At 32.1% G+C, this 14,337-nt stretch overlaps 1 protein-coding gene across 3 annotated transcripts in view; it reads right to left on the reverse strand.

Moving 5' to 3' along the window:
• Window positions 1–14,337, reverse strand: part of RFX7 (regulatory factor X7) — a 132,947-nt gene that overhangs the window by 44,779 nt on the left and 73,831 nt on the right. For all 3 annotated transcript variants that reach the window (XM_049104101.1, XM_049104100.1, XM_049104102.1), the window contains exons 4-5: window positions 7,727–7,809; window positions 6,192–6,314 (exon numbers count right to left, since the gene is read on the reverse strand). In XM_049104101.1, the coding sequence (XP_048960058.1) occupies window positions 6,192–6,314; window positions 7,727–7,809 (206 nt within the window). The remainder of the gene's footprint in view (window positions 1–6,191; window positions 6,315–7,726; window positions 7,810–14,337) is intronic.

The raw sequence follows: 14,337 nt of genomic DNA on the forward strand, positions 1-14,337 counted from the left end.
TTCAACTGCTTAAACAGACCAAAAAGAAAGGATTTTACAGAATTTGAAAGATTTGAAAAATATAGAAAAGTGGAATTAGCATATATCAATACAGAGTGAATACAGTATAAAATAAAGAGGCTGTCCAGAAGTATTTATAAAAACTAATAATTTGTTAGACTGAAAGTAGACCTCAACAAATATAAAAATTCAGAAGTTTAATAGGCTTCATTTTCTGATCATAATATAATGAAACTACAAATTAATAAAGTGCAAAACAACAGAACTCTCAAGAACATGAAAGGTTAAAAACAACTTCTATTTGGGATCAAAGAAGAAATTAGAACTATAATTTTACTCTAGTACAACATAATGATAATTTTAACAAATCATATCCATACCTAAAGGATACAGCCAAAACTATAATCAGAGGTAAACTCATAGATATAAATGTTTGTATCTTAAATAAGAATGAAAACAAAGAATTCTATTTAGAGTAAGAAAAAAATCCCAAGAAAATCAGGAGAAGGAAAAGAAAGGCACCTAATAAGTAAGAAACAAAACACCACACGCAAAAATACCCCCCAAAAATCAAACCACCAAAAAACAAAAACAAAACACCCTGATATATCAATCTTAGCTTCATTTTTTTTCTAAAAGAAAACCAATAGAAATAAACTACAGCCAAGTGTAATTTGAAAAAAACAGAGGAAAATTCAAATGTATAAAATTACAAATATGAAAATAGATATAAGGGATTTAGAAGATAACTCAATTTAGGAGAGAATAATAATATGCAATGCTATGCTGATACATCTGAAAATCTGAATGAATTCAATGAGAAACAAATTACCAAATTTGACTAATGAAGTAAAAACCTAACCAGAAAAAAAACCCACAAAAAATTGTCAAAGTATTACCTCCAACAAAGCCTCCAGGCCTAGATGGTTTTATGGTTGAGTTCTTTAAAACTTTCAAGAACAAATAACTCCCATGCTATATAAACTGTTCCAGAGCACAGAAATTTAGGGAAAGAGTTCCAATTCATTTACGAAGCTGGCCTAACCCTGATATCAAAACCTGACAAAGATAGCACAAAAAAAGAAAATTACAGACCAAAATATTCACTCATAAATATAGATGCAAAGATCCTAAATAATATACTTGAAAACAGAGATCAATAGTACACTATAAGATTATACATCTTGATATGAATAGAACATTCATTCTAGAACTAAAAGAAGGGTTTATAAATTAGGTAGTATCTTTATATATCACATCAATAGGTCAAAGAAAAAAGCACTTCATAATAATCTCAATAAATGCCCAAAAAGCATTTGATAAATTTCAATATCTTTCTCATAAAATAACAAATAAAGTCTTGATCAACTATAATACATCCTTAACAAAGAACTATAAGAGGAAATGATGCCTATCATTGTTATTATTTAAAATCAGAAGGAAAATTATCAAAGAATAAAATAAAGAGAATAAGGAAGGTACACAGAATAAACTTTACTCAAGAGTCAAAATTAACTGAAAAATTAGGATTAAACAAAGTTCAGTAAATATAAAATGTACAACATAAATAACAAGTCTACAATATCCTATAAACCTAAACAAATCAACAGTAAAGCAATGGAAAGAATATTTTCAATAGAAATAACATAATAAAAATTACCAAGGAATAAAACTTAGTAAGAAAAATAAGCGGATTTAATTGAAGGGAAAAAACTGAAACATCACTGAAGGGCATGAAAAAGATGTAAATTACGAAACATACTTCTAGCTCTGAAATTAATTTTTCTAACATAAGATTTCACATTTAATGCATTTTGAATCAAAATTCCCTTGAGGTTTCCTTTTTTAAAGTGAGAAAAGTGGTATCAAACTTCATATGAAAAGCATTAATTGGTCTGAAAATAAAACCAAGGAAAATTTTTAAAAAGAGGGATAGTAAGGGCAGTCTGGTCCTACCAGTTTTTTATACATTTAATAATTAAAATACCAAAAATGGTTTGGTAATGGAATAAGGACAAAATAACAAGGAAAAAGAACTGAGTAGAAAGGGCTTTGGTAAGATCAAAGTTATATTACAGATCAGTGTTTTAAGAGGAAAAAATGATTCAATAAATAAGCATGGAATAATTACTTTATAATATTTAGAAGAAAACTGAAATCAGTGCCTTATTTAATGGCATTCACCAAAATAAATACCAGATGGACTAAAGGATTATATATAAAAAGTGAAGTAAGAAATATCTTTTTTAAAAATCTAGGAAAAATAACATGGGTATTCAGCTGCTAGTGGCATAGGTAAATTCTAAGCGTAACAGCAATGCTACAAGCTTCAAAGAAAGTGGCTAAATCAAATTACTTATAAAGAGATTTATTAAAATAAACAGCAATCTTGAAAAATATTTTTAAAAATCTTAATAGATAAGATCCTTAATATATAAAGGTCCATCCATAAACCAGCAGCAATCTCAATTTTGATAATCTACACTAAATTATATCATCAAAAATGTTCAGTGCAATATTATTTGCCACTGTTCCCCCTTCGAGAATTGTGTAAACAGTGGAGCCAAATTTGGTTAATAACAAGAACATACACACAAAAAGAAGGCATTAGAAAAAATAAAAAGAAATAAACCGAAGTGGTTATTTTTAGGTAGTAAGATTTACTGGTACTAGTTTTTTTTTTTTTTTAAATACATTTATAACTTTTTGCCAAAACTGTAATGATGAATATATATTACTTTTGTAATTCAAAAATAATATAAACACATTAAGGATCATTTTCCTAAACATAGATTATCAGAATTCAAAAGTTTCAACAAATACAAAAGTTCATGATCATTTGTAAAGTGTTTTTGTATGCTGAAAGCCCCTTAAAGCTTTATGTTCCTATTAGTATCTTAATGTAGAATGAAGATAAAGTTAAAAGCAGTCAGTCAATGCTGTGTTTGATTATATCTTCATTTTTTTCTCTCAAAGGGATTTTGATTTTAATGATTATGACAGAATTAATTTCATAAAAAATATATCTGAACATCACTGCAATGAGTTATACAAGGGTCTATGTGTAATAGGATAGCTTAAAATAAAGGTATATTTCATATTAATAACATTTTTTCAGTGAGTATTTAGAATATATGTTAAGTTTTTATGCAGGAAACCTCATTAAGGTACTCCAAATAGGAAGATGACTATATAATAGGCCATTAGGAAAGGACAAAATTTCTCTAAAAATCTTTACTGAGTGTTATTTTGTGTCTAATTGAAATCTCTTTGTGATTTAAAATTCTTGTACTTAAAAAAAAAGTAGTTATACTACATTTTGCTTTCTTTAGACAACACAACTTAAAATAATTTAAAAACTTTTTTTTAAAATAAAAAACCTTTAACCAGCTACTTCCTGATACTTGATCTACATCTTGCCTGTTTGTAGTCCCTCCTACATTTTTCATCTCTCTCAAGTTATTTAAACCCACATGGCAAATTACGGTTTTAGGCAATGAACGATCAAATAATAGAATACTTTGAATTTGGAGTTCCCACGTGTTACGATGCTGTGAACACACAAACATACTTTCTTCTTAGCCAGTCATGCTAATACATGTTTCTCTGCTGTGTCTCTTACCATAGTTGTATTATTTGTATGCATGCATACTAATTATATGTATACTAATTCATATTTTGAGCAGCTTATTTATTCACCCTAAGTGGAAGTCACAGCCAGGTTTATTTCTAACTACTTGACCAATCTTTTCTACCCACGCAGTATGCTATCACTCTAATTCAAGAAGTGTGCCCTCTCGCCCATTGTGAAACACTCATGAAATCTGAGTTCTAGACCTGTATCATTCCCTAACTAGTTTTGTGTCACTGGGAGAGCCACCTACCTTCCCTGGATTTCAATGTTTTTATCTATACCATGGAGACAGGAGTGCACTAAAAGACTTAACGAAGTCTTTTAAAACACTGAAATTTTATTATCAATGTCAGGGATCAGAGTCCATTCTAACCACTCTTAATATTAAATTAGCGTCTACTATGTGGAAACCCTGTAGAGAATACAACGGTACATAAAGTATATCCCTGGTGAAATGCTTTTTGAACTAAAATACCCAGACTGAGATACAGAATTATACTAATTATGAAGAGAGGCATAATCATTAGCATAATTATTTCAAATTCCATGAACTATTTCCTTTCTAGTCATATTATTATAAAAAAAAGTTCCTACTTTTTTAGGAAAGTTACCTACTACCTCCCCTTTCAACTCTAGTCAAATTCCCTTCCTCTTTTATCTCTGTTGTTCTCTACTACAGCTACAAATTAATTGCTCAAAATTGAAGCTCCCAGTGCTTCTGCAAAATGATGGAATGTTTTATTTCCCTTTTGTTTAGGAAAAACCTGTAACTTTTCATATGAAAAGAATTATGAGAGTTTATGGGAATCTCAGAAAATGATTTGATAGAAAAATGTAACAATTCTTTGTCAAAGGCAGGAAACCTTTAGGAACATAAGGACTGCTTTAATAGGCCAGAGTCACACTTCCACAAAGATAGGGTACTGTCTCTAATGATGATGCAAAGGGTTCTATAGTGGAAAGACACCATTTCAAAAAATATATGATATCTTGAGTTCTCTTAATTCATTATGAAAATGTCATACATTAATTTGTCCAGTTTGCCTTTTGGAAAACCACCAGGACATCTTTGGATTACTTGTTCCTCAACATTTTCTACTTCAGACAACTTTTAGAATTTTAGAGCTTTAAGAAATGCATTACATTACCTCTTCAATTGTCTCACTTTATAGACAATGTATAAAAAAAAACAGTGGTTAAAACACTTGTCCAAGTCACAAATTTAATGACAGAATCTAGTCTGTGGATCCTCAGTCCAGAGTTTCTTCAACCTATCACATGTTTACTGATATTAACAACCTTTTAATGAGTTAATATTTGCTTCTTTGTAGTTTTATAGGGTTATCTCTATTTTAATTAATTGAATTTAGTGAAAAACTAATACTTACTATAAATACATACTTATTTTTTCATGAATGGAAGGGGCTGTGTCTTATTATATCCTCAGAACTTAATACAGGGTATGGCACATAGTAGATACTCTATAGATTATTATAAATTAAGAGAATGAACTTTATAGACTTGGGTCATATGCACTCTTAGCTTTAATTTTCTTAAAGAAAAAAACGTCTAAAGCTCTTCAGTTTAACTTTGTTCCCTTGATCATTTCAGACATTTTTCTCTAGTTTTTCTCCAGGTCCATTATGTTTCTTAAGATGAGGGAATCACAATTTTCAATGAAAGTAGAAGTTTTCTTTCTATATACTAAAATCTCAGTAAGTGTAGTCCCTTCGTGTCATTTTATACTGATTAACAAACAGCATTTATTTGACACTTTTCTTTCAAATTGTGTAAGTACAACACACGAATGCTTGCTGATTTGACATTTAAATACCCTGAAAATGTTGGTTTTATTTACTCTGCCATAATAAATTCTGTCTTCTGTATCAATTACAGAAGTGTTAAACAAAACCAGACTTAGCAATTATTAAATTGTCTTTATCCAGAAAGGCCCATTAGTCTCTATATTTTTGTTTCCTATACTTAAATAAATTATCTGTACAATCAACATTATTTGAGTGTCTAATTTGTATAAGCCACTCAACTTCCTCATTCATGAATAAGTAATTCACAATATTCCAAAAACTTACCCCTTTTTTCATTGGTGTAGAAAAGGATTAGAAAAGTTTTGGACATATGAAAACGTCCCTTAAGAAGTCTAAATGAAAAACATGTTTTCATTTTTGCTTACACATTAACTTATTTATTACCTTCCACTGTTCTTCTAACTCGAGACACACTCTTCCTTTCACCCTTAAGAACTCTATAGGAACCCTTTTATTCAGCAATCCTATACCATTATCATTCTACCCTCAAACATCCCTCCTATCATCCAGAAGAACTTTAGAGAAATCCTTTTATTCAATAATCCTATCTTTTATGATATTTGCTACCAGAGAAGCTTAGATAGAGATGGAAAGCATCTTGGAAATCTCTAAGGTAAACTCCCATATACTAGCATGACATTCACCAATTTTAAAACAAATCACTATAGCCGTGTGTAGTACTTAAGCTCTGTAACACCTCAGCATGCCTAATATATGCACATTTTACTTACTTGTACTCATCATAGACTTCCTGTTTGGGCAATGAAGTCTCAGGATGTTCTTCTAGGGTATTTCGAATCCAGGAAAAGGCATGCATTTGCTGTGCCCGACTAGATGACACGGCATTCTGATCACTGATTGTAAAACAAAAACATGTTTTAGCTGAACTGGCCAGCAATTGATAATTTTTGAGCCAGGACTTTAAGTTCTAGTAAAGAATTGCATGTAAACACACTATTAATGACCAAACTAAAGCCATACAGCAGATGCCCAGTTATCTATATACCAATTGTCCATTTGGGGTTGTGAGTCATCTTCCACAGCTAGTGACTGACTGAAATTACTGCCCTGTTCCATCCCTCCGGATGGTCTCTACAGTGGCAGAGGTGATGGAGTACTGACAGCATAGGTATTTGTTTTGGTGAAAATGATCCCTAAGTGGGTATTTGTTCACTTACTTGCCTATTCATTTGCCTAAACTTGCCAAATCATCAAACTGTTAAAGTTATGGAAAAAAATATTTTCTATTTGCTTATTAGCATTTTCAAGTAACTACTCTGAAATCTTATTAAGCACTTCATGTGCCAGAATACAAATCACACCAGAGAGATCTTGAGAGGACAAATCTCCTCCTACAGTCCTTCTTGTAACTGGCTCCCCTCCCCAGGCCAATATTTCTACTAAACATCCTAAGTTTTTACTATATGGTAGCATCATTTATAAAAACTAAATCCATAAAATGGTACACTCAAGATAACATGAGGGAAGTTCCTTTTTTGATTCTGACATTCATCCCAGCTAACTATAACAATTTATTTAATTTATTTAATTCCAAAGATACTGAGTTTTTAGAGCAAAAAAATTATTAAAATGGCTATAAAATTTGGTTTGAGGAAGAAGAGGTAAAAGTTAACAGAATTTTCATGCCACTTCTTTCTATACACAATTTTAAAGTAACTGAATTTTAAGTATAATGTACATGAATGAGTGAAATGAACTTTGAGAAATACTTAAAAGGATGAAGAAACTTTTAATAGAATGCATGAGCTAACAACTATTTTCTATATGAGACTATTAAATGTTTTTAGTAATGAAAATACAGGACTATGCCCAAACACACTTAAAGTATCGTATATTTATAATACATTCATGTTTCATATACGCAATTTTAAAAAATATTGTGATCTGTTCACATAGAAGTAACTAAAACAACTCCTGCATCTTCATTGCTTACAATACCCATCTATTTATTTTCTGCTTTTCAATTCAATTTTCACAATCCCTCATACTACATAAATACATCTGTTTAAAAAACATAACCCAAATTGTATTTCATAGCATTTACCCAGATGTACAAATGAATCAGCAAAAACTATAAGTAAACACTTAACCAAATATGATCAAAGAGTAAAAAGATCTATTATTTTGCCATTCTGTTTTCTGATGATTTTAGGAATAGCACACAACATTAACAACCATGACACACATACTTTAAGTATGTCCTATTAACACTGTAATTAAGGGAAAAGCAAGAAGAGAGATATACCTTTTCTCTCCATTGCTGAGACCAGAAGGCAGCTGAAGGTAGAGGTAGAGTTTCTCCAGGTCTGTAAAATTCTCAACTTCTTTCTGATTACAAAAGATTAAAAAGAAGACATCATTTTTAAAACAATTGTTTATCCTCAACAAAATTTACTAACACCTGTGTACTGCTGGTAGGAAATGTAAATTGGTGCAGCCATTGTGGAAAACACTATGGAGTTTCTCAAAAAATTAAAGATAGAAATACTATATGATCTAGTAATTCCACTACTGAATATTTACCCAAGTAAAATGGAACCATAAATTCAAAAAGATATATGCATCCCTATGGTTATTGCAGCATTATTTATAATAGTGAAGATATGGAAGCAATTTAAGTGTCCAGTGATAGGTGAATTGGATAAAAAAGGGTGTGGGATAGATATACAATGGAATATTATTCAGCTATAAAAAAGAATGACATCTTACCATTTGCAACAACATGGATGGACCTAGAGGGTATTAAGCTAAGTGAAATAAGTCAGTCAGAAAAAAAAAAAATCACAAAGAGAAATACCATGTGATTTCACTCATATGTATACTCTAAAAAAATAAAACAAAAAAGAGTAGAAACAGACCCATAAGTACAGAGAACAAACTGGTGGCTGCTATAAGGGAGGGAATGGGGGATAGGCAAAATGGGTAAAGGGAAATGGAGATACAAACTTCCAGTTATGGAATGAATAAGTCATAGGGATGAAAGGTATAGCATAGGGAATATAGTCATGGCATTTTAATAGCATTGTATGGTGACAAATGGTAACTACACTTGTGTGCAGAGCATAATGTATAGAAATTGTTGAAGCACTATGTCCTATACCTGAAACTAATGCAACATGTGTATCAACTATATTTTAATAAGAAAATGATAATTAAAAAACACTGTTTAAATTTAAACCAGATGGAATGAATCACCTACCAAAGCAAAAATTTAGTTTTTTTTTTTTTTCTCATCAATAAAGTAATAGTTAAGTTGTTTGGTAAATTTATTGCACATAAAAAGTTATTCAGAGAAAATGGTACTTTCCTATTAATTCTTATATTCTAGATATGAATAAAACCAATGCTTAGAGAAAAATTTCTCAGCTTTAATCACATTTCAAAAAGGAGGACTGCATATTTGAGAAGGAGGATTGCACAGTATCACAGGTAAAGTATGAGACTAGAAGTAAAAAGCATATTCATTAGTTAGTCTTAGCCTAATCATTTAACGGGCTACGAAGTTCGGTGCTCTGGCAAATTTTCCTTACAACTGTTAAAATGGGTAAGATGATTTCTGTGATCCTTTTCTAATTCTCAAAAACCAAAAACACATGACTAATGATGCTACTGTCACATGGAGACAGAACTAAAGTTTAAAAATATGAATTACTACCAACAACCCTTTCCACACTATGCAGATGTCATTATTCAGAGTTGCAGCAGTGGCTGCTATCTGGAGAACCAACTTGTAAGGATATCTGTAATTGTTCTGCAACTATATCCTTTTGTCTCTAAACCTATCCTTTAAAATAATTTCTGCTATGAAGAAGACTGTATAACTTTCTTTCCCAGCTTAGTTTGCCACAGAGTAGCTTTAAGAGTGCCACAAACCCTGTTATAGTAAAAATATAGTGAAATTCTGGTGGCCTACTTCAAGCAAAACACCACTGCAACTGAAAACGTGGACAAGAGCAGCCTGGGTGGCTCAGCAGGTTTAGCACCGCCTTCAGCCCAGGATGTGATCCTGGAAACCTGAGATCGAGTCCCACATCAGGCTCCTTGCATGGAGCAATATCCTGAATAATTCTCCTCTCAAAAAAACAAACAAAACACAAATAGACATTTTCTTTGCCAACTGCTACTTAATATCTTTTCTCCAGTTCCCCAATGTTGTTTTGGAGTATGCTTAATTTTGTTCATCACACACTCCACTTTATCCTTTTTTTAGCCCTCTTAACTCTTTCCCCCATATTCTTCCAGGCTCTTTATTTTTCCTGTCACAATTTATTTTTTTTTTTATTTTATTTTATTTTTTTTTTATTTATGATAGTCACACAGAGAGAGAGGGAGAGGCAGAGACACAGGCAGAGGGAGAAGCAGGCTCCATGCACCGGGAGCCCGACGTGGGATTCGATCCCGGATCTCCAGGATCACGCCCTGGGCCAAAGGCAGGCGCCAAACCACTGCGCCACCCAGGGATCCCTCCTGTCACAATTTAAATCTAGGTCTTTAGCTGTCTTTCTTATAACAGTAAAGAAGAACTCATTTACTCGCTTATTTATTCATTAATGTTATTTCCTGACATGTTCCACAGATGATTTACAATAATTACAAACTCACAATGAACCTACAAAGATTGGAAATACACAGATGAACAACACAATAGTCCTGGACATTAAGGAACTTAGAAAAATTCTTAATTACTAAAAAGTGCACTAGCTGGTTTCCCTACCTCCAACCTCTTTCCACTTAAATCTTAAATTTAGTTCCTAAAATACTTCCTGTTGAATATTACTAATATCACCCACTTAATCTCAACAATGCCTAACATATTAAATCCAAAATAGATTATGTTATCAAAAGAACCCATATAAGAAGAAGTTAAGTTCTCAAAGCAAAGTTATTGAAACCGATTTCAAGTTTAGGGGAAACCTCAAATAATACTAGTTAATTGAATGAACTACAATGATAATTTCCTACTATTTTGGTTGAAGATCTCTTCTAATTTTTTTTTTTTTTTTAAGAGAGGGAGAGAGGGCAGGAGAGAGAATATCTCAAGCACGCTCCACACCCAGCATGGAGCTCAACACGGGGCTCGATCTCACAACCCTGAGATCATGACCTGAGAAGAAACCAAGAGTCAGACACTTGACTGAGCCACCCTGGTACCTCAAAGCTTATGAGGACTTTTCTCTAACACATTTCAATCTTTGTAAGAAGACGTACAAAAAGAAATCTTTGAACTAAAGTTTGATTTAGGTGTCAAAAACCTTCCAGGAAACCACTTTAAACTTAATTTTGCACATGACCTAGTTAGTGCTTTGATCTTTCACATCCTGAACAGAAAAGCCTGTAGTAAACAATCAGATTCAGCATTCAATTTGATATCATGTGAGCCAGAGGGGGAAAAAAAAAGGTATAATGTAAGATATACAAAATCAAGTTACTTCTGAAGGTTTAAGGTAGAGTTTGGTATTTGAGTCCTACCATTGAGAAGGGAAAATTCCCTTCCCTTCTGAAGTTTTGGCTGATAAAGTATATTCATTCACACCATGAATTAGTAACATGGAGCTATCTAATTCCTTATATGAGGTGCAAGGAATGCAGTAAAGAGAACATGGAGCAGAGACAGTGCTCATCAATATTCCATTTGCTCACTGACATTTCTGTTTCCTTTGTAGTTACTTTAGGGCCACATGAATGGAGCACAAATGATATATTTCATTTCTCAGCATAATTAAGAATCAACAATCCATTCTTTTTCTCTCTTTGTGCACCTTGTATGTCATGGTGAATCTACAACATGCCAGTGTCTCAATGTAGGTTCCCAAGGGACTATGTGGAGCAAGAGCTTCCAATGATTTGTGCTATACATATAATGTGAATAAAAGAAAATTTTTTGGTTATGCCACTGGTATTTCAGGCTTACTTTGTTATGGCAACACAGTCTAGCCCATCTTGATTAATTTAGAAGGTTAGACTTTTCCCTCTAGCATTTCTGAGAGAACCGAAGATCTCTTTTCTAGATGTAGATAAAAATGTGAGGAAGTGAAAAGGATTCTTCTCTGTAATCACAGTATCTTTTATTCAGTCATTTATTTAAAATAGTATTTAACTTATTGTGAAATTTCAGATAATTAACCATGAATATAAGATATTTATATTTATTAAAATGCAATACAAGCTAAAAAAAGAAAAGGTTGAGAGGCACCACTTTAGAATATATAGCCTTCATGCTGCCACTTAACTTTTAAGTCTGAAAAAACAAACAAACAAACAAACAAAAACAAGAGAAACCCTACTTATTAGCACACATGGGTAGCTTAGTTCAGTGTCTGACCTTTGATTTCAGCTCATGTCATGATCTCAGAGTTGTGCAATCAAGCCCTGTGTGGGGCTCAGAGCTGGGCATGGAGCCTGCTTAAGATTCTCTCTCTCCCACTGTACCTTCCTTAAAAAACAAAACAAACCCCAAAACAAATAAAAAACTACTTAAAAATTCATCTCTAATAATTTTGGACACATGATTTTAGAATATGCCTATTTGTCCCTCTACTTTGGGCCAGAGCAATTTTTCAAGAATTGATACTCAATTAATTTGCATTTCCTGGGGGGTTTTTTGCATTTAGTGTTCAAAAAATGATTTTCAGTGTCTGGTTATACTTCCTCCCTCAACTAGATTCAAGATTCTGATCTGTCCAAACTTAATCACCTTTTTTTTTTTTTTTAAGATTTATTTACTTAGTGTGACAGCAAGCAAATTGAAGGGAGAGCAGAGGGAGGGAGAGAGAGAACCCTCAAGCAGACTCCCCGCTGAGTGCACTGAGCCTGATGTGGGGCTCAATTTTAGGACCCTAAGATCATGACCTAAGCCAAAATCAAGAGCTGGCCACTCAACCACTGAGCCACAAAGTCGTCCCAAACCCAATCACCTTTTGAAACAGAATCCTGAAAAATAAGACAGAGCCAGATGGGTATCCTTTTAATATTGTAATATCCCATTTAATTTTTGAAATTTAAAATTATAAAGTATTTCAAACAAAGTACAGGAAGTAGGTACACACGCACCACTATTCATATTTAAAAGATACTTTTGCCATATTTGCAAATTCATTGACTTTAAACAGATTATACAATAGTTGCATGGATTAAAACTAGTTTATTCATTCTTTACTGAGAGTTATCATAGTTTCATGGTTTCAAATAGTGCTACAATGGAAACTCTTTATTTGTGACTGCTGTATCTCTGTGCAAGAGTTTTTTTTTCCTATGGTTTTAAAAATAGAAATACTTGGTCATAGAGGATGCACATCTTCAACTTTATTGGGTATTTCCAAATTACTCTCTGAAACTGTTCTGCCAATTTATATTTCCAACAGCAAAACTATAATTTTTCTACATCCTTGTTAAAACTTAAGATTAAATGTTAGTTAGCTACCCTATTGGTATGAAAAAATACTTCACAGTCTTACATTTTCTAGTTGAAGATAAGGCTATCTTTCCCTACTATTTATCATTTGAATTTACTATAATACAATGGCTAACAAATTTTAGCATGCAGAGGAATCACCTGGAGAGCCTGTTGAAGACTGCATAATCCCACCTCCAGAGTTTCTGATTCAGTAGGGTCTTAAGTAGGGGCTAGAGAATCCTGATTTCTAATACGTTTGTTCCCAGTGATGCTGATACTGGTAGTCAGAGAATCTCATCTAAAGAATCACTGTTCAAGGAATCACACATTTAAAAATGAGAGTATTTATCATGTAGCCTATGTATCAATCCTCCATTGGCTATACGTGCTATTACATTCTCCTAGTTGTACCTCATCTTTTCATTTTGTTTTTGGAGTTGTTGATGTAGAGAAGTTTTTAATTTCCTGCATGTCAAATATATCAATCTTTTCATTTATAATCTGTGTTTTTTGTGTGTTTTGAAATTCTTCCCTATCCCTATGTCATAAAGCCACCCCCCCTTGTTTTCTTTTTAAAGCTCTCTTTTTCACATTTAGGTGTTTAATTCCTCTGGAATTTGTTTTTCTATAAAACAGGGTTCTAATTAAAAATTTCCCAAAAGATTAGATAGTTGTCCATAATTTGAGTAATTCACCAATTCCCTTGGAATTTTTCATGCCACATCTATTATGGGATTCTTGTTTACTTGCAGGTTAGAATGCCATTTTTACTTTCACTATTTAAAAACACCTTTCACTAAGGTGGAAAATTTAATTTTGAAAAAATCAACAATTTATCCTTGAGAGTAATATTGCAAAATGTATGATTCACTGATCCTTCTTGAAATTGTGTCAGAGATTTTTCATATAAAAATATTACCCAGTGATTAACATAGTAATAAAGCAGCTTTGATAGAACTTTTATAAATCTGAGTTTAACAGGTAAGTTTCCTATTGATAAAGAACTATTATGAATATATGACCTATATAAGTGAATTAAACAGCTGCTACTTGAGCTTGATAGACTGACCCTTCAAATCTAATCTCTCTAAAGCAGTAAGATACGTAGTAAGGTGCAGAATATAGAATTAATTGAAGGCTTACTTAAGAGTAGAATTCAAGATTTGCACTTATTAGCTTCATGATATTAGGAAGCTATTCAAGCTAATTTGTAAAACTGTTATAAAATGCTCACAAAATTTTTGTGAGGATTAAAAGCAATTTATAAAATATCTATGATAAATATTACTATATAGAGATTATTCTGAAATATGTAATTGCTTAAAAGATTTTGGTAGAAGAGTTTATTATCAAATTCTATCAACAAGTGTATAATCTTTTATTTGAAAAAGCAAGATGTCTTAAGAAATGTAGGAAATATTTTACCTTGGTGACCTCCACTTGCTTGGGAGGTACAACATAAG

Source organism: Canis lupus, chromosome 30 (genome assembly GCF_003254725.2).
Source record: "Canis lupus dingo isolate Sandy chromosome 30, ASM325472v2, whole genome shotgun sequence".
In the NCBI taxonomy this organism is placed as follows: Eukaryota; Metazoa; Chordata; class Mammalia; order Carnivora; family Canidae; genus Canis; species Canis lupus.